General features: G+C 60.0%; 1 protein-coding gene across 1 annotated transcript; it reads left to right on the plus strand.

Annotated features, from left to right (window-relative positions):
• Positions 1-11,980: 11,980 nt before the first annotated feature.
• PLD4 (phospholipase D family member 4) lies at positions 11,981-18,979 on the plus strand. The gene is made up of 10 exons (XM_039255786.1): positions 11,981-12,121; positions 14,187-14,380; positions 14,989-15,172; positions 15,318-15,438; positions 15,828-15,955; positions 16,494-16,694; positions 17,228-17,367; positions 17,488-17,653; positions 17,743-17,839; positions 18,290-18,979. Exons 1-10 carry the CDS (start codon positions 12,095-12,097, stop codon positions 18,490-18,492), a joined length of 1,461 nt encoding a protein of 486 aa, XP_039111717.1. The 5' UTR covers positions 11,981-12,094; the 3' UTR covers positions 18,493-18,979.
• The last annotated feature ends 6,123 nt before the right edge of the window (positions 18,980-25,102 follow it).

Consider the following 25,102-nt stretch of genomic DNA (forward strand, 5'->3'; position numbering starts at 1 on the left):
GCCATTCAAGGATGCGCCGTCCAGCAGCGCTCTAAAATAGGCCTGCTGTGGACAAGTAGCCGCAGGAGGGGCTCCTGAGTGCTGAGCCTCGGCCTCTCCCGTTCCTTCACCCTTCCTGTGGCTTTGAAGTGATCTCTGACCTCATGGCACAGCGGTGCTGACGTCGCACCACCCAGTGCCTGGAGCCTCGGGTCTTCCCACCCAGAGGACCACGTCCCCCAACTCTGCTGCCAGGTGGACCCAGAGGAGGTGGACCATTGGGCTGGAGAGCGCTCAGCCTGCTGTCAGCCCACACAGCTGGCTGCCACTGAGACTGATCACCAGGTCACCAGCCACGGCCCAGGAGCCACTGGTATCCCACTGTCCCCACGCCCGCTCCATTCCCACGTTGGCTCTGTTCCCCACACAGATCTGAAATGAATAATACGTTGAATAGTATTAATAGCAGGGAGACACTGCAAAAGAAAAAACTGGTAATCTAGAAAATATAACAGGAGAAATTACCCAAAATGAAGCACAGAAAAAGGACTTTAAAAAAAACGAATGAAAAAAATTAAAAGATGAACAGAGCATCACTGATGAATGGCACAATATCAAGAAGTCCAACATACATGTAGTTGGGATCCTAGAAAAAGTGTGGAAAAGAATATATCAAAAAAATAGTGGCAAAAGATTCCTAGGCTGGATAAAAACTAAATTGATGGATGTGATAACCCAAGAACCCCAAGGAAAATGCCAATAAAGGTAATCATGGAAACACATCGTGAGGCAATTGCTGAGACTCGGTGACAGGGAAGAGCTGAGAAGCGGGCAGTGACTTGTTCTGGAAAGGCAAGCCTATGAAGACAGTAAAAGGATCAGTGGTTGCCAGGCCTTGGCAGTGGAGACAGGAGGGGGTGGGGACCGGGCATGGGCAGTGGAGGCACTGACAGCAGATGGGTACATGTCTCTGTACCTTTGTCCAAACCCAGAGTGTGCACGCGGAGTGAGCCCTCCCGTAAACCACAGACTCGGGCGTTCCTCCGTGGACACTAGCGTCCCACTGTGGTGGGGATGCTGACGGAGGGGGTTTTGTGCAGCGTCAGGGCGGCAGGTAGGTGGGAAGTCGCTGCCCTCTCCCCACTGTTTTACTGTGAACCTAAGACTGCTCAAAAAAGTAAAGTCTTAATAAAAAATTAAAATTTAAAAGATTTATTGCAGGGGCGCCTGGATGGCTCAGTTTTGTGTCCGTCTTCAGTTCAGATCATGATCTCATGGTTTGTGGGTTCAACTCCTGAATCGGGCCTGGGAGGACAGTGCAGAGCCTGCTGGGGACTCTCTCTCCCTCCCTCCCCCCTCCCCCACTCACACTTTCTCTCTCTCTGAAAATAAATAAAATCATTTTTAAAAAGATTGATTACATATAGAGGAACAAAGATAAGGATGTCAGCAGACTTCTAATCCAATGTGAAAGGTACAGCATATCATCTAGAAGGTGAAATAAAATAATATGCTCGTGACTTTGGGGTATCAAAGATTTTTAAAATAGGATACAAGAATCAGTAACCACAGGAAGTTTTTTTTTTTAATATTTATTTATTAGTTTTGAGAGATACAGCACAAGAAGCAGAGGGGCAGAGAGAGAGAGTGAGTCCCAAGCAGGCTCTGCACTGCCTGCGCAGAGCCTGATGCGGGGCTCGATCCTGTGAACTGTGAGATCAAGACCTGAGCAGAAATCGTCAGACACTTAACTGACTGAGCCCCCCAGGTGCCCCCACAGGAAGTTTTTCTTAAACTGGGCTAGCTCAGCTAAGAACCCGTGTTCACCCAAAGGCTCCTCTAAGAGTGTGAAAAGCAATGATATTAACCATAACTAGATTCAGCAAGTAATCTGTATCCAAATAGCCAAAATACACGGGTCCTATAAGTAGAGAGAACAAGTCAGACAATCCAATAAAAGATGGTCAGAAGAGCTGAGCAGGTGCTGCACAGGAGGACCCTAGGGGGTCAGAGAACCCTGTGGAAAGATGTGCCACATCGTCTGTCATCAGAGAAGTGCAAGGTAGGCCCATCGTGAGACAGGCTGTCTCCACCAGGATAGCTGAAGCGAGGTCCTCGTCAAGGCTGGGGAGAGTGGAGCAGCTTGACAATTTAGGAAGAAACTTGGCACTAACTAGAGCTACCCACATGTCTACCCATCACCCAGCAACTCTCCTGGGTCTACACCCAAGGGAAACAGTGTGGCAATCCACAAAAGACACAAGAGTGCCCAAAGCAGTGTCACTCATGAGCAGCAAAAAGTGACGTCCGTGGCCATCAGGAATGGAATGGGGGGGCCGCCTGGGGGGCTCAGTCGGTCGGGCGTCCGACTTCGGCTCAGGTCATGATCTCACGCTTCGTGGGTTCGAGCCCAGTGTCGGGCTCTGTGCTGACAGCTCAGAGCCTGGAGCCTGTTTCAGATTCTGTGTCTCCCTCTCCCTCTGACCCTCCCCTGCTCATGCTGCCTCTCTCAGAAATAAATACATTAAAAAATTTTTTTTAAAATGGAATGGAACGGACAGTAACTTCCGGTATGTTCCCACACTGGATAGTATCCTGCAATGACGCAGAACCGCACATGTTGTGATGAATCCACAACCGGGACAAAGGATGCCGGGTGCCAAATCTAGTTGGTGTGCCATTTTGAAAATAAGGAAAACTAAGCCCATGCCAGGGGAAGTCACAGTCCTGGTTAGTCTTGGATGGAAGTATTGGCCAAGAAGGGGTCACAGTAAGGTCCTCCGTCCTGGTTTCGGTGGTGGTTACACAGGTGTGTGTATACAAAAAAATCCATCGAGCTGTACACCTGAAAATCTACGCCCCCTGCATGGGTACCTGATACTGCAATAAGAATTCAAAAAACTAAAAGTGGAAAGTGAATGTGTTAACACAAAATTGCTCATAATATTCACTTGTTGTCTTTTTAGGATCTGAGAGTCTGTTCCTGTGCTTTTTTCATTTTCACCCCAGATACTGGTGATTCACACCTTCTCTCTCTCTTGCCCAGTCTTGCTGGGGCCTACCCATTTTATTATTCTTTCTGTAGAACCAACTATTGATTTTCTCTATGATATATTTGTTTTCTGTTTCACCAATTTTGCTCTTATTCTTTATGTTTATTATTAGTTTTTTCTTCTCTTCCCTATTTTAATATTTCTTTCTTCCCTTCTTCCTTTCTTTCTTTATTTTGTGAGATGGATCATCATTGATTTTCAGCTTTCCTTCTTTTCCGATATATGGATTTAAGGCTACATATTTCCTCCAAAACACAACTTTAGCTGATCCCATAAAGTTTGATATATTGTATTTTCATTATCATTTGGGTGAAACAATTTTTAGTGTTTATTAAGATTTCTTCCTTGGACAGTGAGTTATTTAGGTATGTGTTGCTAAATTACAAAACATTTGAGGATTTCCCATTTTTCTTTTGTAATTGACTTCTAGCCTATTTCCACTATGGTCTGAATGTATATTTTAAATTATTTCAATCATTGGAAAGGTATAGAGTATGCTTTTTCACCCACAATATGGGCAGTTGTGATAAGTGTTTCATGCGCCCTTGAAAAGAATATGTACATTTCCATTTATTTTCCATCTTTTATCAAATTGATCAACTGTATTTTCAAATATATCCATTAATGTTTCGTCTGCTTGTTCCACCAGTTGCTGCAAGGACTGTGTTATAGTCTGCCACTGTGATTGTGGATTCATCTATTTCTCCTTTCAGTGCCATCAGTTTTTCTTTATGTATTTTGAAGCTATGTTATTAGGTGCATACAATTTAATTGTTATATTCCTGGGCGATGAGCCCTTTTGTCATCATGAAGTCTTCTTCATCCCTAGTTATTTTTCTTGCCTTAAAGTCTACTTTGTATGATATTAGTATAGCTATGCTGGCTTTTTTCTGGTTAGTTTATCATAACATCCTTTTTCATCCTTTTACATAAACTTTTGCAGATCTTGTTTTATAAGATTCAGTCTGACAATATCTTTTTTAATTGAAGTATTTTACTAGATTTATTGTAATTATCAATGTACTTAACTTTAGATCTGCTGTATTATATCTGTTATTCCATTTTTCTTCCTTTTTGTCTTAGGATTAATCAAGTATTCTCTTTTCCTTCTCCTCCTACTCCTCCCCTTCCCCCTCCATTTCTTCTTCCATGTTTCCCCATTTGCTTGTTAGTAATATTTACTTTCATTATACTCTTAGTAGGTACCCAAACAATTATACTTTTCTTAATGTTTATTTTTGAGAGAGAGAGAGTGAGCAGGGTAGGGGCAGAGAGAGACGGAGACGCAGAATCGGAAGCAGGCTCCAGTCTCTGAGCTGTCAGCACAGAGCCCGATGTGGGGCTCACACCCATGAACCGTGAGATCATGACCTGAGCCGAAGTCGGACACTCCACTGACTGAGCCACCGAGGCGCCCTGGTGCCCAAACAATTATAAAATCCATCTTTCACTTATATGGTCTAATGTGAATTGTTCTTTTTACTACTTCCTGGCATTTACAAAACAATTCACAATTATAAAATTCAATTATAAAATATATCTTTCACTTGTTAAGACCTAATGTGAGCTTGCAGTTTTACATGTCCTGGGTCACATAAAGACCTTCCAGCTCTTTCAACCCACCTGTCTCTCCCACCTTTGTGCTGTTGATCAGGCATTTTAATTCTGCAAATATTGTAGAAAACCCTACAATTAATTGTTCTTAATTGCTGCAGTCGACATGCCCTACGTGTACTGACATGTTTGTACTCTGGTTCTTCTTTCACCCTGCATTTCCGTGTTTCCACCCGGTAGCCCTTCACTGAGATTTTTGGTTTTGGTATACAGGTTAGCTGTGATGAAATCTCCCTACTTCTTGAGTGGGGAGGGTTTGGAAATGTTTTTATTTTGCCTTTTCCTTCCACTTGGCACATTGATATAATATTCTAAGGTGGCAGTTACCTTTTTCTGGCATTTAAAATATATCATTCCATCATCTTCTGGATTTCATTGCTTACCTGGAGAAGTCAAACATGTTATTGTTGCCTTTCTAGACCTGATCTTCTTTTCTGGGCGTTTTAGATTTTATCTTTGTTTTTAGTTTTTCAGTGGTTTTCGTACAATTAGGAGCATCTCTGAGGTCCTCTAGCACAGATGAGGTTTGCAGCACTTCTTAAAGTGGCGTCCATCTTTCACCGGTGTGGGGAAAGCCTCATCCATTTTCTCCTCAGATAGAATTCTGCCCCATTCCCAATTTCCTCTTCCTTGGACTCTATTTACATATGCGTTAAACCTTTGTATATGTCCTGTGTCTCATGCTCTTTCCCGTATTTTCTGTGCATTTTTCTCCTTGTGGTTTGTCTTTTGTTCTCTGCTGACCTACCCCACAGCTCGCTAGGCCTCCTTCACTTCCGTCCAGGCTGTGAACCCATACGTCGTACTTTTTACTTTGGTTATTTCATTTTTGGTTCTAGAATTTCTTTGGTTTAAAAAGAATGTCTCATTTCTCTAAGTGAAAATTTCCATCTTGCCATTTGTTGTTCTGAACATATTAATCACAACTATTTCAAAACTTGTTTGATAGTTCTAGTACTTGACTCCTGCTTCTCCTCTTGGCTCAATGTGTTGATGTTTGGGGGCTCTTTTTTTAATTTTAATTTATTTTAAGTAATCTCTATGCCCAACGTGGGGCTCCAACTCATGACCCCGAGATCAAGACACACACTCCTTGGGGCACCTGGGTGGCTCAGTTGGTTAAGTACCTGACTTCGGCTCAGGTCATGATCTCACGGTGTGTGGGTTCAAGCCCCGCGTTGGACTCTGTGCTGACAGCTCAGAGCTTGGAGTATGTTTCAGACTCTGTGTCTCCCTCTCTCTCTGACCCTCCCCTGCTCATGCTGTCTGTCTCAGAGATAAATAAAACATTAAAAAAAAAAAAAGAGTCACACACTCCTCTGACTGAGCCAGCTGGGTGCCCCTTGATACATGGTGACTTTCTTTTTTTTTTGAGAGAGCGGGAGGGAGAATCCCAAGCAGGCTCCAAGCTCAACATCGAGCCAGATGTGGGGCTCGATCTCACGACTGACTGTGAGATCATGACCTGAGATGAAGTCAAGTCAGATGCTTAACTGAGCCAGAAACCCCTGGTGACTCTGGATTTAAAGTGACAGGCATTGTGAATGCGGAAAGAAAGGGCTCTCTGCATGAGGTTATGTTTTATCAGAGAGGATCACCCACAGAGCGGGACGGATCCCTTTGATCCACTCAGGGACTGACCCTTAGACAAGGCCTGTCCCACCTCTTGTGTGCCCGTCCTTCGGGGGCTCTGCTCTCCTGGAGTCCACAGCAGTCCCGCCTGTGAGGCGCGCGACCTTCCCAGCACCCCCCTCCTCTGAGGACGGCCGGCCGAGCTCAGCTTCGCGGCCCCAGAGCTGTGATATTCCGGAGCTCCGCACATTTCAGCCTCTATGCTGTGTCCCTGTGCGGCACATGGGTCAGCAAATGCCTCAAGAGGAAAACTGGCCCGAGGGTCCAGCTCTCTGCTCTGCTCCCTTTCTCTCGAGCGTCTTGGCCTGTCAGCCCTGGAGGCCCTGGGAGCTGAGCTGCGGGGCTTTCCTCCCCGGCCTGGCGGGTCTGCGCCGCGCTCCGCCTTCTTACCGGCCTTTCGGCCTCTCCTCTCTGCTTCCTCTCCGACAACCCGACCACCTAGAACTGTGAGCTGAAGGTAGAATCGAAGCCAGATGCAAAGCTGAGATTTTAAGAAAAAAGGGAGCCCCCCACGTCCCGGGAGTCCGGTGGGAGCTGAGAGCTGGACAGTCAGGGGGCACCGCAGGGCCTCGGGGCGGCGGCCTGGAAGCGAGCACCCGGGTCAGGACACCAGGGCTTTGCCCAGAAGAGCAGAGGTGAGGTTACGACCCCTGCTCCGAGCCGAGGGTCTGAAGTCTGTTCGCACAAGGGAAGGGTCAGGAGGTCTGTCTCAGGGCCCAGGGAGAGGTCAGGGAAGCGCCCTCCTCCCAGGCTGGGGGGCCGGGGGGGCTGCGGTAGGAAATGGAAACCGGACAGAGTGTGAGCCGCTAACAAACGGCTGAAGACGCCGCTCGGGTGGGAAGGGTGGCGGCTGGACAGGGGCCGGATGCCGAGGTGGAGGTGGACGCGCAGTCGGCAGGAGATGGGGTGCAAAGGCTCAGCACATACGTACCCCGAGTTCCACAGTGTGGGCACGGAGAGTAGGCAATGGCCGAGAACCTTCCAGAAATGATCACAGGCACAGATCCTCCAGTAATATCAGAGGCCCAAGCCCCCAGGTGGACAGATGAGAACCAACCTAACCGGGACACCCCGTTCTGAACGACAGAAGCGAGAGGGCTGAGGCGAGCTCACGGGCTGTGGGGGGGAAGGCGTGAAGACACAAGGAAAATGGAGCCGGCCCCGCCCCCCTCACAGGCCCCGCCCACCATCACAGGCCCCACCCACCCTCAGACCAGGGGAACCGGCCCCGCCCACCCCCACAGGCCCCGCCCACCCAGGCCAGGGGAACCGGTCCCGCCCACCATCACAGGCCCCACCCGCCATCACAGGCTCCGCCCACCCCAGGCCAGGGAACCGGCCCCGCCCACCCCCGCAGGCCCCGCCCACCATCACAGGCCCCACCCACCCTCAGACCAGGGGAACCGGCCCCGCCCACCCCCACAGGCCCCGCCCACCCAGGCCAGGGGAACCGGTCCCGCCCACCATCACAGGCCCCACCCGCCATCACAGGCTCCGCCCACCCCAGGCCAGGGAACCGGCCCCGCCCACCCCCGCAGGCCCCGCCCACCATCACAGGCCCCACCCACCCTCAGACCAGGGGAACCGGCCCCGCCCACCCCGCAGGCCCCGCCCACCACAGGCCAGGGGAACAGGCCCCGCCCACCACCACAGGCCCCGCCCACCACCACAGGCCCCACCCACCCCAGGCCAGGGAACCGGTCCCGCCCACCACAGGCCCCGCCCAGCCTCACATTCTCTGGGGAACCAGCCCCACCGGTTAAACTAACATCAGACAACATAGACTTTAAGACAGAAGCTGCTGTTCGGGAAAGTGAGAGCAGCGCGCAGTGACAGGTGGCTCAGTCGGGGACGTAAAGAGACACGAAGTACAGCCTTCACGGCGGGAAGCAGGCGTTCAGCTGGGAATCCCCGTGACCCCGAGCCAGGGAGACGGACCGTTAGTAAGTGGTGGGTGGTAGTGACAGCGCCCCCACGAGCTTGAAGCCCCAGCGCTGCGGCCGTCGTGTGGCTCCAGCGCCAGCAGGCTGGGAATCGCTGACACAGTAGCTTCACATTCGCTTGGAAATCTCAAACCAAATTTCTTTTTTTTTTTTAAGATTTTATTTTTACATAAGCTCTACATCCGACGTGGGGCTTAAACTCACAACCCTGAGATCAAGACCCCCTCACTCCGCCAACTGACCCAGCCAGGTGCCCCTAAATCAGGTCTGCAGATCATTCATGAGTGACAGAAGTGAGTATCAGCGGTGCCCCATCGGAGATTTGGGGCTCAGCGAAAGCAGAGTTCTGCAGAAGATGAACCCTTAAACACTCGCAGCGGTAAAGAGAGCTGGCGATTAAAGAGCCAAACATCCAGCTTAAGGCAGAAAAATAACCACAGAAACGTAATATATGACAGGAAGTGGAAGGATGGATGCAAAAAAGGTGAAAAACAAGAACAAATTGAAAATGAAATCGTAATAGAAACAAAAAATATAAAAGTGGATTTCTTGAAAAAATAGTAATAAAATAGCTAAAATTCTGACGAGATCTCCCAACGGGGAGAAAACACAGGAGGCACACACACCAGTCTGCGGAACGAAAGAGGGCGTCAGCTCGGCGGTGGGGGCAGCACGCAGTGAGGAAGGCGCCGCCATCAACACCCTTTGTACCCATGACTTACAACAGTGAACAAAGAGACGAGTTCCTAGAAAAACATCATTTGCCAAATATGATTCTCAGGGACCCAGAAAGCCCGAACGGTCCTGTAAACTCTAAAGAAACTGAATTAATAGTTGACAATCTTCCCACAAAGATGTGAAAAATCGAAGACAGGTTCCCATGCTCCCCACAAATTAAAAGGAGTAATTTCAGCCTGTTTTTACAAACTTCAAAATGTAGGAAGAAGGGGATGCATACCTGATTCATTCCAGGACTCTGATATCATTTAAATAGGAAGACCAGGCACGCAGGATGAGAAAGAAGAAGCGTAAGGAGTGACAGTTGTGAGCACGGATGGGCCAGCTGAAGTCCATTCTCGCCACATCCAGTCCGACCTCGCGCTGTGTCACCGTTGGAATGGGGCTCTCCCAGGACAGAAACCTGAGAAACTCCCTGACTCCCATTAACGGCTTCAAGGAGAGAAACACGTGTTATGCAGGAGATGCAGGGCCCGGGCCAGTCCTGGCGAAGGGGCGGGACTTGCCTACCAGACGGGAGATGCTCAGAGCAGTGATGTTAGAATTGCTCCTTGGACATCATGTTAAAGATGTGATAAGCCAAAGCTAACACATCGTCATAGTAATGTGGGTGGGAACCAGCATTTTCCATGTAAAAGGAAAGAGATACAAGTCCAAACCGGGCTCTGGGGAGAAAACCTGACGATGGATGTGAAGCCAGGGTCCCGGGGCAGCCGCGTGCCCCCACGCTCTCTGCAGCACTATTCTCAATGGCGCACCCCCAGCAGCACCCTGCGTGCCCACCAGCTGACAAATGCATGAAGAATATGTGGTGTGGGGGCGCCGGGGGGCTCAGGCAACTGAGCCTCAGACTCTTGGTTTCTGCTCAGGTCATGGGATTGAGCCCCACGTCAGGCTCTACCCTGACAGCACAGAGCCTGCTTGGGATTCTCTCTCCCTCTGTCTCTGCCCCTCCCCTGCTTGGTCTCTCTCCTTCTCTCAAAATAAGTAAATAGACTTAAAAAAAAAAAAGTGGTGTATATTCACACACACAACAGAATACTACTCAGCCGTAAACGAGAAGGAAATCCCACCACGGTGACACCTTGGGTGGCCTCGTGGGCATCTGGTGACCTGAGGGGAGTCCGGGAAAGACAAACACCGTAGGGTGGCTTCCATGGGTGGAGTCTGAAAACACCAGGCTCACAAATACAGACGCAGTTGTCAGGGTCGGGCGGGCAGGGCTGGGGGGGGCAGCCCGAGTGAGACACGCTGGCAGTCAGGCAGTTGGGTCCTGGGATGTGGTGGGCGTCACCATGAGCGTGGCCGCTAAGAGTGGGTGTCAGGTCTCATCACAGGGAAAGCACTGACTGCGCGCGGCGGTGGGTTACCCGAGCCGGCGGAAATATGGTTGTGTTCACCCCGGAAACTAATAGTGTCATGTCAGCTATATGTCAATAAAATGGAGGTGGGGGACATGATAAAATTAAGAAGAAGAAGAAAAGAAAGATAGCTTTGCGATGCCACAGCCAAGCTGTCACTTCCTCACAGAAGGCGGCCGCCAAGCCAAGGTGAAAGAAAGAACACGGCGGTTGGCTTGGGTCAAGCGGCTGAGAAGTGGGACATCTGCGAGGCGCCGGAGCGCCAGCCCTGGGCTGCTCGCTGGCACCAAGGCAGCACGCTTTCCTGGCAGGCTTAGCGTCCCTAGTGGGGGACCCGGGGCTGTGGCCCATGCCCCCCCCCATGCCATCCCTGCCGGGATGAGCCAGCCGCCTCTGCCTCGCAGGCTGCCTGTCTCCTGGCTCACAGAGGGGAGGAAGGGGAGGCGCGCGGGAAGATGGGTTTGGGATGATGTTAGGAGTTGGGCTCACAGGAGGCCGCTAGGTCAGGACGGCGGAGCCCTTGAGATGCGGCGCCCTTCCGCAGGAGCCCCCAGAGAGCCCCCAGCCCTCCCCCACTCGAGGACGCAGCGAAGAGAGCCAGGACTGAGCCTCACCAGACACACTGCCTGCCGGCGCCTTGACCTTGTGCTCCCAGCCCCCCAGTCCACAGCAGCCTGAACAGACTAAGAGAAACCAGAACTACGACCCCGCTAATACCAAGGAGTCACTGTTTTGCGAGGGCTGGTACTGGTGTTGCGATCCTGTAGGGCATCTATTTTTTTTTAATGTTTTTTATTTATTTCTGACAGAGAGAGAGACAGCGTGAGCAGGGGAGGGTCAGAGAGAGAGGGAGACACAGAATCTGAAGCAGCTCCAGGCTCTGAGCTGTAAGCACAGAGCCCGACATGGGGCTCGAACCCACAAACCCTGAGATCATGACCTGAGCTGAAGTCAGGTGCTTAACCGACTGAGCCCCCCAGGCGTCCCAGGAATCTATTTCTTTTTTTTTTTTTTTTTTTTATGTTTTTTTTATTTTTATTTCTAGGAGAGAGAGAGACAGCGTGAACAGGGGAGGGTCAGAGAGAGAGGGAGTCACAGACTGAAACAGGCTCCAGGCTCTGAGCTGGCAGTCAGCACAGACCCCGACGCGGGGCTCGAACCCAGGAACCGCGAGATCATGACCTAAGCGAAAGTCGGACGCTTAACCGACTAAGCCACCCAGGCGCCCCAAATCTATTTCTTTAAATCTTGCCCTGTGAGACTTCTGGGATGTCCCTTATGCTCCCAGGACACGGAGTTGATGGCTGAACTCCAGCAGCCTTTGTGAGGCCACGAGGCCCTGGTCAACGCTAGGGAGTAGGAGCTGAGAGCTGGGGGGACCTGGCTCCCAGGGGCCACCAGCCCCCAAACCTGGTTAGTGTGAGAGAGACGTGAGCAATGACTCAGGCTGGGCCCCGTGCTCTCTGTGGCTGGCATCAAGCCTAACCGATACTGAAGCCCATGACTAGAAAGTGAATCTGCCGTGGGACATGGGGCCGGGAGTGGGAGACTTTCTCTAGAGGTGAGAGTCCACAGGCCCCCCCACCCCTCAGGCTGGCTCCCCCAGCTCCAGATGTCTGCGGGGGGTGCAGAGGGGAGGTGCTCAGGACAAAGAGGAAGTGGCCCAAAGGGGAAGCAGCAGTTACAGAGCGGAGGCAGGTGGGCTGGGGGAGGCAGTGCTGGAGCCTGCCTGCCCCCACGGCGCTGAGGGCCCGCAGTCCGCGGCTGGACCAGGATGAACGGCAAGGCAGGAGCTCCAGAGGTAAGTGACAGCCACAGCAGGGCCAGGCGGGAGAGCCGGGCCAAAGGGCCTGGGCCCAGGGGGTCTCCACGCCCCCAGCTGAGCCTGCAGACCACCCCTCCCCACCCAGCTGGCAGCCTCATCCCATGCTCTGCGGGGCAGGAAGTCCACGCCTCCAGCCGTGACCTTTGACACCTGCAGCGTCCCATGGCTGCCCACCACGGGGCCGGGGGTGCTTGGCGCTGCCCCGCAGGGTCCCCCAGCCCAGGACAAGCCGCCGGTGCTGCCCTGCGTGGCCGGCCTCCCAGTTTGTTCCCAGCGGCCAAGAGGAGATGCTGTGCTCTGGGCATCAGGGGCCGGGGGCCGGGGGCTGCTCCGAGTCCTGGATGGGGGCTGCAGGGCTTTGAGCTGCCCTCTGCGTGGGACATTTGGGGGACAGGCCCCTTTCCATGTGGTGCATTGGGGAGGAGCAGGTACAGGGATGTCCCTGGGGCCCCTTGGCCCCGTCCCCAGCCAGGACTTCACACTGACTGCCTCTCCTGAGAGTGAAGGCCAGATGGCGGACCCAGATCCCCCGGGCTCTGCCTGAGGCCTTGTTCTGGTTTCTTGTCTGGCTTCTGGGGGTCCCCACCACCCTGTAATGTTCCGGCTCAGGGCAGACACAGCCTCGTACGGCCAACCCCTCCCCACGCTGAGACAGGCCCAGGTGCCCTGCGGGGGGCCGCCCTGGCACGAGTCCCAGGCTGGAGCTGGAGGCAGAGCCAGCTGCTCCCGGTGTCACCCCCAGAGCCCGTGCGGCCCGGGGCTAGCTGCACCTGGGCTGCGGCCCCAGAGCCCCCTCCCCACAGGCCTAGGCCTGCAGACGTCTCCTCCGTGTTTAGCCCCGTGACTGCATGGGCTCTTTCCTGCAGCCCTGGGGGGGGTTGCTAAACTGGGGAGCACTTGGCTCATGGTGGCATTTGAGGCCACTCTGGGGAGGGACTCCAGCTCCAGCAGAGACCAACCAGCCTGGCTCCCAGCTCTCGGTGGGAAGGACCGCCCTGAGGGCTGGGACAGTCCTGCTGCGGTGGGAGAGGTCCCCCGGAGAGCGTCCCAGGGCCCCACCCAGCCCCACCCAGCCCCCACTGTGCCCTCCGGGCCAGGAGGAGGGCCCTGCGAGGGCCCCGGGGGGCTGCAGAGGGTCAGGCCCTGAAGAGATGCGGCTATTTATAGGCCCGTCAGGAGGCCCAGGCTGAAAGCAGAAACTGCCGCAGGACCTGGCACACATGTGACTGAAAGAAGGAACCGAGACTCAGACACCCAGCACCCCCCGAGAGGGAAACAGCCGAGGGCTGGGTCCCAGGGCACAGACGGATGCACACACGCACACACACACACTCACACACACGCACACGCACGCGCGCACCAGCTCTTCAGCCTCCGCACAGAGGCCGCCACCTGCAGGCCGGGTGCCCAGGGGAGGGCAGCGGAGGGCAGGGCAGGGCAGGGGAGGGCAGCGGAGGGCAGGGGAGGGCAGGGGAGGGCAGCGGAGGGCAGGGGAGGGCAGCGGAGGGCAGAGGAGGGCAGCGGAGGGCAGCGGAGGGCAGGGGAGGGCAGGGGAGGGTAGCAGAGGGCAGCCCGGCACTGGCCTCCCAGCCGGGGCACAGCCTTGGGCAGGGGTGGGGAGGCCTCTGAAGGGGCCCAGCCGCCTGGGCACCGCTGGCGCTCCCGGTGATACCAGGTCTCCTTAGGCAGGGGCTGAGGCCTCCCCAGAGAGCGGCGGTGCTCCCTGCACCGTGTGCTGCACACAGGCCCCCAGCCCCCAGCATGGAGAGGCCGGTGCGGTGGGACTGGGGCCTGAAGCCCGGCTGAGCCCCGACCTGACCAGCAGGACCATGTGACCACAGGGCCACAGAGTGCACCCCCGGCCACCCGATCCCCCGACAGAGACGGCTTGGGCCCTGCTCAGTGCCATCCTCCCGAACCCCTCGCTTGTCGGGCCCCACCCTGCCGCAGGCCTGGTCCTCTTGGGGAGGGGAGCCCTGGAGGGGCCATGCCAGCCCACGCCATCTGGGGACCCCATGGGGACCCCCTTCTTCACTTGCAGGTGCTGGGAGCGCTGGCCGTGCTGTGGCTTGGTGCCGTGACCCTGGCCTCCCTCCTGTGGCAAGTGTACCCTCCTCCCATCTGGAGCCAGGTGCACCCTGAGGAAGAGCCTGCCTGGCCCCGGGCCCACGGCTCCAGCCCGGCCCGGGAGCCCCTGACAGGGGGGGCCCGACAGCTGCAGAAGGACTCCTGCCGGTGAGTGAGGCTCCGGCAGCTTCCCCGCCCCCGCCCCCGGCCTCCACCCCAGGATGGCGCCCCGGCTCCCACTTGCCCCTGCTTCCTGCTGTGGGTGCGGGCCCTGCACAGCCCTGTGCAGAGCCCAGCCCACACACTCACCACGCGCTGGCCCTCAGGGTCAGATCCCCCCCCAGGGTCAGATCCATCCCCCCAGGGTCAGATCCGTCCCCTCAGGGTCAGATCCACCCCAGGGTCAGATCCACCCCAGGGTCAGATTCCCCCCCAGGGTCAGATCCCCCCCAGGGTCAGATCTCCCCCCAGGGTCAGATCCACCCCCCCCAGGGTCAGATCCGCCCCCCAGGGTCAGATTCCCCCCCCCAGGGTCAGATCCCCCCCAGGGTCAGACCCACACCCCCAGGGTCAGATTCCCCCCCCAGGGTCAGATCCCCCCCAGGGTCAGATCCCCCCCAGGGTCAGACCCCCTTGGCCGGCCTCCAGGGGCCTCCCCCGCCAGGTAGGCAGCCCAGACCCAAAGCCCGGTCTGCTTGGCTCCCCCTCGGTGCACCCTCGGCCTGGGCCGGAGCCGGCGATGTGAGGCAGCGGCTGGCCCCTGTGCCCTTCCGCAGGCTCGCACTGGTGGAGAGCATCCCGCAGGACCTGCCCCCGGCGACGGGTGGCCCATCGGCCCGGCCGCTGGCCCAGGCGTGGCTGCAGCTGCTGGACGCTGCCCGCGAGGCCGTCCACGTGGCGAGCTTCTACTGGTCTCTCACGGGCCCCGACATCGGCGTCAACGACTCGTCTTCCCAGCCGGTGCGTCCTGGCCCGGCCCTCCCCACGCGGGCGCTGGGCCCGTCTCTCTGGCTCTGAGCCATGGGTGCGCGGGGCGGGCCCCTGGGGAAAGGCCCAGGTCCTTGGGGCTGGCGGGGTCACCCTCACTGTGGGCCCGGCCTCGCAGGGAGAGGCCCTTCTGAAGAAGCTGCAGCAGCTGCTGGGCAGGAACGTCTCCCTGGCCGTGGCCACCAGCAGCCCGTCGCCGGCCATGAAGTCCACTGACCTGCGGGTGCTGGCGGCCCAAGGTAGGCTGCCCGTCCTGGGCCGTTGCGCGGGTGTGAGCGTGGCGCCTGGCCTGCTGGGGCCCCAGGACGAGGGGCAAGGCCAGCGCTGGCTTCAAGGAGCCAGGGGCCGTTTTCCCTGGGGCAGAGCGTAGGGGGGTCCTCGGGGCTCCCCAAGCCCCCTGATCCGGCCTGCAGGCAGGCTCGGGCTGGGAGCTCTGCTGGGGGGAGCGGCCGTGGGGGCCCTGGGTTTGGGCTGCCCGGAGGGATCCTGGGCCAGTGGATGCCTCCGTTTCCCCACAGTAAAGGAGGGCCGCGGTGGGGGTAAACACGTCCACCCGACGGCAGAGGGCTGAGGGTCAAGCTCACTTCATACGAGCCGACTCGCCGCATCGCCCTGACCTCTCGGCCAGGTGCCCAGGTGCGGTACGTGCCCCTGGGGAAGCTCACCGGCGGCGTTCTGCATTCCAAATTCTGGGTCGTGGACGGACGGCACGTCTACCTGGGGAGTGCCAACATGGACTGGCGGTCCCTGACACAGGTGAGTCCAGCGCCCAGTGAAGGGAGACCCACCTGCGGCCTGTCCACCGCCCACACCCCGGGGGGCTTGGCCCGACGTCCCCTGCTGCTGGGCATGCAGCGGGACCCTGGTGGGCATCGTCAGAGCCCGGGCCGGTAGGTGAGCGGCCTCCTCGGCCACCGCACTCACGCTGGGCTATGTCATGGCGTCCCAGGGAAGGATGTCCCAGTCACTTCACACAGGTGCCTGCAACTGCATCAAAACCAGCCCAAGAACGAGGGCAGAAAAGGCAGTGGCGTCTGTCGCCCAACAGGGACACGAATGGTTTTATGCATTTCTATTTTTTTTTGCAATAAACACGCATCACTCTGATTATTAGGATACATGTACAAGAAAACAGGGTCCCACTGGGCACCCCCATCTCATAGCGTCCCCTGCCTGTTGTGGCTCCTGCGGTGACGCTGCTGTGGACCAGCCACCAGTGTGGGGGCTGCACTCTGCCTGGGGGACCACATGTCCCCCCGGGCTCCCTCCTGCAGCCGCTGCCCCTTCCCTGCAGGTGAAGGAGCTGGGCGCCATCATCTACAACTGCAGCCGCCTGGCCAGGGACCTGGAGAAGACCTTCCAGACCTACTGGGTGCTGGGGGCGCCCGAGGCCGTCCTCCCCAAAGCCTGGCCTCAGAACTTCTCGTCCCACATCAACCACTTCCAGCCCCTCCGGGACCGCTTTGAGGGGGTGCCCACCACTGCCTACCTGTCGGTGAGAGGGGCTGAGGAGCCGGCCAGACCCCACGGGGCCCGCCAGGTCCTTGGCACACTGGCCCTGGAGCCCCAGGCGCGGGGACCCAGCTGCAGGAGAGGATGGCAGTCACCACCGCCTGGGGGTGGCGGGGAGCCCTGCGCACCCAGGGGCTCCAGGCACACTGCTGGGTGGGCTGGAGGGGCTTCAGCTGGGGCTCAGGAGTGGTGGGGGAGGAGACCCAGCGTGGGAGCCCCGGAAGGCGGGTGGGGGCCCAGCCTGACAGACACACGCCTTCCCTGGCGCAGGGAGCTGCTTGGGTCCAGGAAGTTGAGCTGACCTGGCCCTGGGGGGAGGGGGGCACCTACTTCAGGCTCTCCTGCCCCAAGGGGGGGTTTAGACCCTCCCTCCATCTCTCCCCACCTCTCCAGCCAGCGTCTCTTGTTTTCCTCCAGGCTCCCAAACACTGGGGGGTGGGGGGGTGCACAGTAGAGTCCAGAGAGCAAGCGGCTCAGGATGCCGGCTGTGCGCTCAGGGACCCCCTCCCCAAACAGGCATCGCCCCCCGCACTCTGCCCGCACGGCCGCACGAGGGACCTGGAGGCGCTGCTGGCGGTGATGGGGGGCGCCAGGGAGTTCATCTACGCCTCGGTGATGGAGTACTTCCCCACCACGCGCTTCAGCCACCCCGCCAGGTGGGTCTGGGTGGCGCCCCCTCCCTGACATTTCCTGTCCTGCTGGGATGCCTGTGACCCGCGGCGTGCCGGCGGGGACCCCGTTGGCCCAAGGACCCTGGCCCTGCCCCCCCCCCCCAGGTACTGGCCGGTGCTGGACACGGCGCTGCGGACAGCGGCCTTTGACAGGGGCGTGCGCGTGCGCCTGCTGGTCAGCTGCTGGCCCCACACCGACCCCAGGATGTTCCCGGGCCTGCGCTCCCTGCAGGCCCTCAGCGACCCTGAGGCCGGAGTCTCGGTGGAAGTGGTGAGGACCTGCTCCCTGCGCGGGAAGGGGAGGTGGGCAGGGTCGGCCCCTCTCCCCTTCCTGACTTGCCCCCTCTCCGTTCCCCAAAGAAAGTCTTCATCGTGCCGGTGAGGAACCACTCTAACATCCCGTTCAGCAGGGTGAACCACAGCAAGTTCATGGTCACTGAGAAGGCGGCCTACATAGGTGAGCAGCTGGGTCTGGGTGTCTTTGCCAGGTGCCAAGGGTGCAGGACACGGGGGCACATAACCCCACAGAAGGGGCCGGAACCCTCAAGCAGCGGCCGGCCGGGGCGCCAAAGGGGACATCGCTTTCCGTGCAGCGCGGGCCCCTCGGGGCGGAGGGTTAGGGCGTCCGAGGGGGCTCTGGGAACCAGGCAGCCATGCCAGCTGCCCCCCGACACCCACCTCCGGCAGATGGGAGACCTGAGCACTGAGTTGTCAGAGCCCTGAGTCAGGACACCTGACCCAGGGTGCGTGGCTGGAGCCTCACACGTGGCACCCGAGGGGCGGCCTGGCCAGACCTTGCCAACCCCAGAGCGGCGGCTGAGCCCACCTATCCCCGAGCCGCACGCCTGGGCCAGGCGGCAGAGTCCCCGAGCCCGGCCATCAGGGACTTTCCCACCCACTCCCACAGGCACCTCCAACTGGTCGGAAGATTACTTCAGCAGCACCTCCGGGGTGGGCCTGGTGGTCAGCCAGAGGGCCTCCCGCGCTCGGCCGGGGGTGCCCACCGTGCAGCAGCAGCTGCGGCAGCTGTTCGAGCGGGACTGGGATTCTCCCTACGCCGTGGGCCTCGACGGACAAGCGCCGGGCCTGGACTGTGCTTGGCGGGGTTGAGGTCTGGCTGCACCCGATTCCCCAGGGGCCCCGGTGGCTGCCGCTTCCGCTGTGCCACCCCCCGGTCCCCACCCTCACTAGCCCCGCTCAGGGCCAGGATTTCCCAGTTCCCAGCAGGTGCAAACCGTTGGCTGGCCCTCAGCAATCCAAACCATCCCCTCTTAAACCTCACCTCCTCCAGAGAGCCCTCCAGGATGCTCCTCCCTGACCCGCAGAGCCACAATCCCCACCCATATGGGAGGGCTTTAGAATATACCTGCACCTCCCTGCCTCTCTGTGTGAGTCCTGCACGGGCTGCACCCCCTCCCACTGGCCCCAGCTGGGAGTTCAGCACCCCTGACCCTGTGAGGGTCCCCTGTCCACATGGCTTCCAGGGGAGGCTGCTCTCCGCCTGTGTGCCACAGAGCCGCTGACTTGCCGGGGCCCGGTCCCTGCCCACAGAACCAGGGGACGGGGCGGGGCCAGGACGGGACGCATGGCTGTGAGGGTGGGCTGGAGAGGGAGGTGGGCGCCTGGGACCGTGGGCTGGACCTGGGGCGTGGGGGGGCCAGGACTGTGGGCGGCGTCCGGGGAGCCTGGTTTTGAGCGGGGCGGGGGCGGGGTGGGGACTTGCACACAGACCTGCTGGAGATGGCCCTCCTGGGCGCCCGCCCCGCCACGCAGGTCTGCATCCCGTCGCACCACTCGTTCCGGGCCTCCTGCTGGACCAGAGGCCTGTCTCGGTGCCCCCTGCCCCCCACCCTGGTTCTGGCCAAGACTTCGTGGCCCTCGGCCTGTGGAGGCCCCTGCGGCCGCCCTAGGCTGGCGCTTGGGGCGACTCAGTGGTCCGAGGGCCACTGGATGCCGAGTGAGCCAAGGGTGTGGGTACCAGGTCCCCTCTGCCCTGGAGAGAGCCCCATGGGCCGGGCGGGGGCCCCTACGCATCAGCGTCCTCGTCGGTGAGGAAGGCGCCCAACCCCGGCCTGCCTCCCCGCCCCGGCCTGCACGGCTCTGAAGGTGCCTTGGACCCCCGCGGCCCTGCAAGGTGCCCGGGGCCTCTGGTGCGTGTGCGGGGGGCTGCACTTGACCAAGCCCACCCTGGCGGCCCGCTGCCCGCGCCCGCTCCGTTCCCACGGCTGCGGTGCTGGTTTGCTGCTGCCTGTGTTCTCCGAGCACGCGGCCTGGCCCCGGGCTCTGTGCTCCAGGCCATGCTGGGATGACAAAGGCCACTGCCAATGGCCCGGTGGCCCTCAGTCTGTGGAAGCGGCGGCCACACCTCAGTGGCGATCTTGAGGCCTGCTGCAGAGCAGACCCGCACAGGAGACCCAGCTCGATGAGGCTCAGGAGGCGCCCCGGGACCTCGATGTGGGTCCTTCTGGGGTGTGGTGGACAGACCCTCACAGCCCTGCCTCCTGGCACCCACACCCTTACGCGATGCCCTCCCCTTGGGGGCGGGCAAGACCTGCCTTTGCTTGTGGCCAATAGAATGCATGGAGCCAACCGTGTCTCACTTCTGTGATTATGTGACATAAACCTGTACTGACATCTTCCTGGGGGTCTGTCCCTTGTGAGCTTGCTGAAGCCTCCAGGCTGAGGCTGGTCCTCCTGAGGGGCCTGGGCAGCCGGCCACTGACAGTGCCCCAGGTCACAGAGTTGCGCCACCGAACGGTGCCAGCAGCCACGAGTTTCAGAAGGAGCTCCTTCCCTGGATGGTTCTGGAGATGAAACCCCAGCCCCGGCTCACAGCTGCGGGGCACTGAGCAGAGGCCGCAGCTCTGTGCTTGGACCCCCGACCCACGGGGGCTGGGAGGTCTTAATGTGTGTTGTCTTAAGCTGCCGATCTGGGGGAGCTGTGACGCAGCACCCCTAAGTCCTATGCAGAATTGGGGCCCCTCCTGCCTCTGGCGCCAGGGTCCCAGCGCCTCAGGTCTTGACCCCAGCTTCAGAGGCGGCCCCCCGCGGAGCCAGGCAGGCCCCTCGGCAGCGTTCCTTCCCAGGAGGGCACACTCACTGTGTCTTCAGGACCGGCAGGCGGGGCAGGCGGCCACGCCTGGATGGTGTGATGGCCTCACTCGACTTTTGGGGCAAAGACCCCACTCTCCTCCTCCTTCCTCATTCATGAACTCCCTAGGGGCCTAGTGCCCATTTTCCACAGGATTTCACGTCTCCTAACTTGGGTGGCCTTCCCAGCCAGCCACAGGGAAAGGCACGGCGTCTGCGCAGGGGCGAGGGGGAGTGCTCAGCATCTCCTCTCTGGCCTGCTCCTCCGGCCAGGGCAGCACCGCATGGGGGGCTCACAGCCCAGCTCTTACTGCTGCACCCTCAGCCTGAGAGCCATTCCCCTCGGGGCCCAGAAGGGAGGGGTGCTGCCGCGGGGCTGTGGGCCCAGGAGGGAGGGGTGCTGCCGTGGGGCCGTGGGCCCAGGAGGGAGGGGTGCTGCCGCGGGGCCGTGGGCACAGGAGGGAGGGGTGCTGCCGTGGGGCTGTGGGCACAGGAGGGAGGGGTGCTGCCGTGGGGCTGTGGGCACAGGAGGGGTGCCACCGGGCAGGGGAGGGCAGGGTGGAGAGCTGACACTGGGCAGGAGACCCTGGAGCCTCACTCTGCATCCCCCCCCCCCGCCCACGTGAGCACCTCTGCCCTGCTCTGTCCCTGTGCTGCCTTCCTGGGGCGCGGGGTGTGGGGACGGCGTGGCCTCCTTCCTTTCCACCCCTCACAGCTGCCGACTCGGAGAGGGATCTGAGGACACACGGGAAAGCGAAGGGCGGCTCTCAGACCCCCGGAGGGGCATCCCGAGGGAACTCCCTCCCAGGGAACTCGCAGAGACCCGGGCGCGCGCGGGAAGGAGCCAAACACAAGACCTCGCAGCCGGTGCTGAGGGTGCGCGTCCTGTCCTTTATTTCGCACCTGGGGCAGCCCAGCGGCAGCGTGCGCACAGAGGGTCCCAGGGACTGCGCGCGGGGCACCCGCAGCCAGGGGGGAGTTCTGGGAGATGAGCAGGCAGAGGGCCGCCTGGAAGCACCAGACTCCGCCCCCCCCCCCCCCCCCCCGGCCNGGTCCAGCTCTGGGGTCAAGTGTCAGGGCAGGGCAGGTGGTGGTCACAGCTTAGCCTTCATGTGGGGACAGTGAGGCCAGGTAGTCAGCCCCCAGCCCCCCCCCCCCCCCCCCCCCCCGGGCCGGGGCAGGGCAGGGGCTACAGCAAAACCACTCCGCCCTCGGCCGCCAGCACCCCCACGGCCACTACCCTGCATGGTCCCCGCAGTCGTCCCGCCGCGGAGGGAGGACTCAGTCCTGTGGACGGGAGCTCCGCGCGCTCAGGGCCTCACGACTTCATCTGGGCGCCTGTCCTTGGGGAAGGGTCGCCCCTGCCCGGCCCTCATTTGCCGCTGGGGCTGGGCGCGGGGGGCGGGCTGGCTTCTCCGTCCACCATCGCCCCGGAGCCCAGCGACTCCCCTTCTCCCTGCCCCTCGGGGGAGAAGCTGTCTCGGGCATCAAAGAAGGGGCCTGCCTCGTCCTGGAGATGCGCCTCCTCTTCAGCACTTTTGCTTTTCTTGGTGGGGGACGAGGAGAACCCCAGCTTGGGGAACCGAAACCAGCCGGCCCTCTCCTGCGGCGGCGCCTCGGGCTGCGTCTGGACCGGAGCCCGTGTCGGGGCTTCGGCCTGGGTGTCAGCGCTGGCCTCGGCGACCGGGCCAGAAAAGCCGATGCTGGGGAGCCAGAACCGGAACAGACCGGAGGGCCTCTTAGCTTCTGCTTTTGCTTTGGGGGCCCCGGCCTCCTCTGCCAGGGCGGCGGCCGCCTCCTGGCCCTCTTCTGGCGGGAACTCGAGAATTTCCACGGGCTCCTCGTCCGAGCAGCTGTCTGCAGGCCCGCGGCCAGAGCGGAGGTCGGGGGAGCAGGCTGGCACGTCTGCACCGGGGGAGATAATTTCAAACGGCTCTCCGGTGTCAGGCTGCGGGTCTCCAGAAACAGGTGCTGCTCCTGGGCCAACCGGTTCAGGGAGGGGCCCTCCGGGCCCCGAGTCTGCAGTCAGCATGTGCACCTGCGACCGCGTGCTGGGCTCTGGGACCCTCCCCTTTAGTAAGGAAAACCTGCAAGAAGGTGTTTGGGTCTCGGACGCGGGGACCTCTAACTCCCGCACGATCTGAGTGGGAAAAGCCCGGGGCCCCGAGAGCTCGGTGTACGTGGCTGTCACGGTGCTGTGCACAGTGACCTTCTGGCTCTCAGCCTCTGCGCTCTGAATGTGCACCCTGACCTTACAGATGGGGGCGGCTTCCGAGGAGAGGACGCCAGTGCCCCCGACGCCCGGGCTGGGCCCGTGCAGCGCAGTGTCAGGCCGGCCCTGCGGGGACCCCAACTCTCTCACGCAGGGCACGAAAATGTCAGCCTCGGCGCCGGGGGCCGGGAAGCTGAACCTTGGAACCTTTAACTTGGGGAACTGGACAGTGAGCACAGAGTCTTCCCAGACGTGGCCCACGGTGACCACGGAAACCTGGGCCGGCACGTCGGTGCTGGAGGCCCGCAGCCTCAGAGGGCCTTCGGGCTGGGGAGGCAGCTCCTCTGCCCCCACGGCGCCCCCGGCGGGGCCCCGCGCTGCCGTCCCAGGAAGGGGGGGCTGGCCTGCTTCTCCTGGAGGGGCACGGGTCTCTGCAAGCGTCCCGCACCGCTGGAGAGGGAGGGAGCCTGCGCCTGGCCGGACCCTTCCCTCAGCAGAGGACGCCCCTGCAGCAGGCTCCGGGAGCCCCAGGCCCCCCTGCAGAGCATCCGTGTGAGCGGCAGCCTCCGTGCCAGCGGCATCCACATCGTGGGCATCAGCCTCCAGGGGCCGCGGGCACTGAGCTGTCCCCTCCCCTGACCCAGGAACAGCAGCACCCTGACTCTGCACTGTGGCTGGGACACCAGCGGCAGGCGCCGGCCTCTGAGCCCCCAGCCCTGCAGCCCCAGGTCTCTCCTTGGGGGGGCGCCGGAGGCTGGGCAGTCGAAGCCCTGGGATTCTGAACCAGCTCTCCCTTGAGCCTGCTGCAGCGCCCGGCGCCTCCCGCTCTGGGCTCCCCTCAGCGGGGGACGCGGCATCTGGCCTTGTCCTGGCCGGTGGCAGCGGCACTTCCGTCAAGGGGGCTGTTGCCTCCCCACAGAGTGGGCCTGGTGGACTGTCCCCGAGAAGCAGGGCGTGGGAGGGCAGGCTCACCCCCACCGTGGCATCGCCGGCTCCGGGCACAGCTTCGACGGAGCCAGCACCGGGAGCCTGGGCCTGTGGGGGCTGGAGGGTCATGTCCGCTCCTCCCGGGGTCCCTGCTGCTGCACCTGCACCCCCACCCCCCCCATCTCCGCCCGCCCCTGCTGTGGAAACCGTCATTCTGGGGGGTGAGACCTTCAGTGCGGCGAGGGCAGGTGCTCCGACCACTCCCCTCCCCCCTTCCTGCGCCAGGGGCACATCCTCAGGTGCTTCTGCACCGGAACCTCCCGGGGGGGCCTCAACAACCAGGCCGCCAGGGGCTGCTTTGGGCTCCGCCCCCTTCTTTGGGGACAAGCGGAAAGAGGGAAGCTTGAGCCTTGGAGCCTTCACAGGACTGCCCTTCCCTTTAGGCTCTGCATCCGCAGCTGGGACTACCCCTGCAGCCACTGCTGACGTCCCCGCGGTGCCCACATGTCCCTCCGCCACCGTGAACACACACACACCTGCAGACTGCAACTGCCTGCCTGGCAGGGGGAGCTCCGTGGCTTCCCTGGCCAAGGAGTGGGGTCCCCGCTCAGGGAGGGGAGGGGTCAGGGTGGGGGCACAGTCTGCCGCTCCGGGCTCCGAATCATCAGCTGCCAGTTGAGGGAGTGACAGCTGGAACTTTGGTCGATGAAATTTAGGGAATGTCACACGACCATAGGACTCGGGAAATACCATGTGCACTGGGCCAGCGTGGCCGTCAGGCGGGGACAGCAGGGCACTCTCGCCGTATGAGTCGTCCCCCGTACCAGCCACGCTGCGCAGCTGGGAGTCTGCCGTCGACCCAGATGGGCCTTCACAGGGCAGCTCGGGGGAGACGGGGCCACGGGGGACGGTCACCTGGTATGCTGTAAGTGTGACACCCTCGCAGGGAATGAGGCCAGAAGATGCCCCCTGGGAGGCACTGGGCGGCCGCACGGACCCTGCATGCCCAGACTCCGAGCGGGTAACAGAATCACTCGTAGGAGAACGAACAGCGGCATCTTCTGCAAAAGCTAAAAAGACTTTAGGGCTTTTCCCTGGTGGAGAAAAGACTTTGGGAAATTTAAAATGGGACTTTTTGCTTTTGCTTCTTTCTCGATCTTTTCCAGTTGAAAGACAAATATCACCTTCCAACTTGAGGACGTGCTCCTCACTGGAACAGAAAGCGGGATCCTTGGATGAAGAGGAAGAACCAGGCTCAACATCTGTAACAACGACTTCACCAGATGCACAGACCAAGGAGTGTTTACTACTGAAATGACCAGAAGAAGCCGGGCTCCCTTTAGGACATTTTAAGGTATCCACGTCCTGCATTGTGTCGGGTGCCTGGACGACCACCTCCACGCTGGGCAGGGTCACCTCCACGTCGGGGGCGCTCACCTCGCCTTTGGCGCCCTTCAGGTCCACCTTGGGCCCCTTGATGTCCACCTGGGG

Source organism: Hyaena hyaena, unplaced genomic scaffold (assembly GCF_003009895.1).
Source record: "Hyaena hyaena isolate Hyena2069 unplaced genomic scaffold, ASM300989v1 scaffold_546, whole genome shotgun sequence".
Classification (NCBI taxonomy): Eukaryota; Metazoa; Chordata; class Mammalia; order Carnivora; family Hyaenidae; genus Hyaena; species Hyaena hyaena.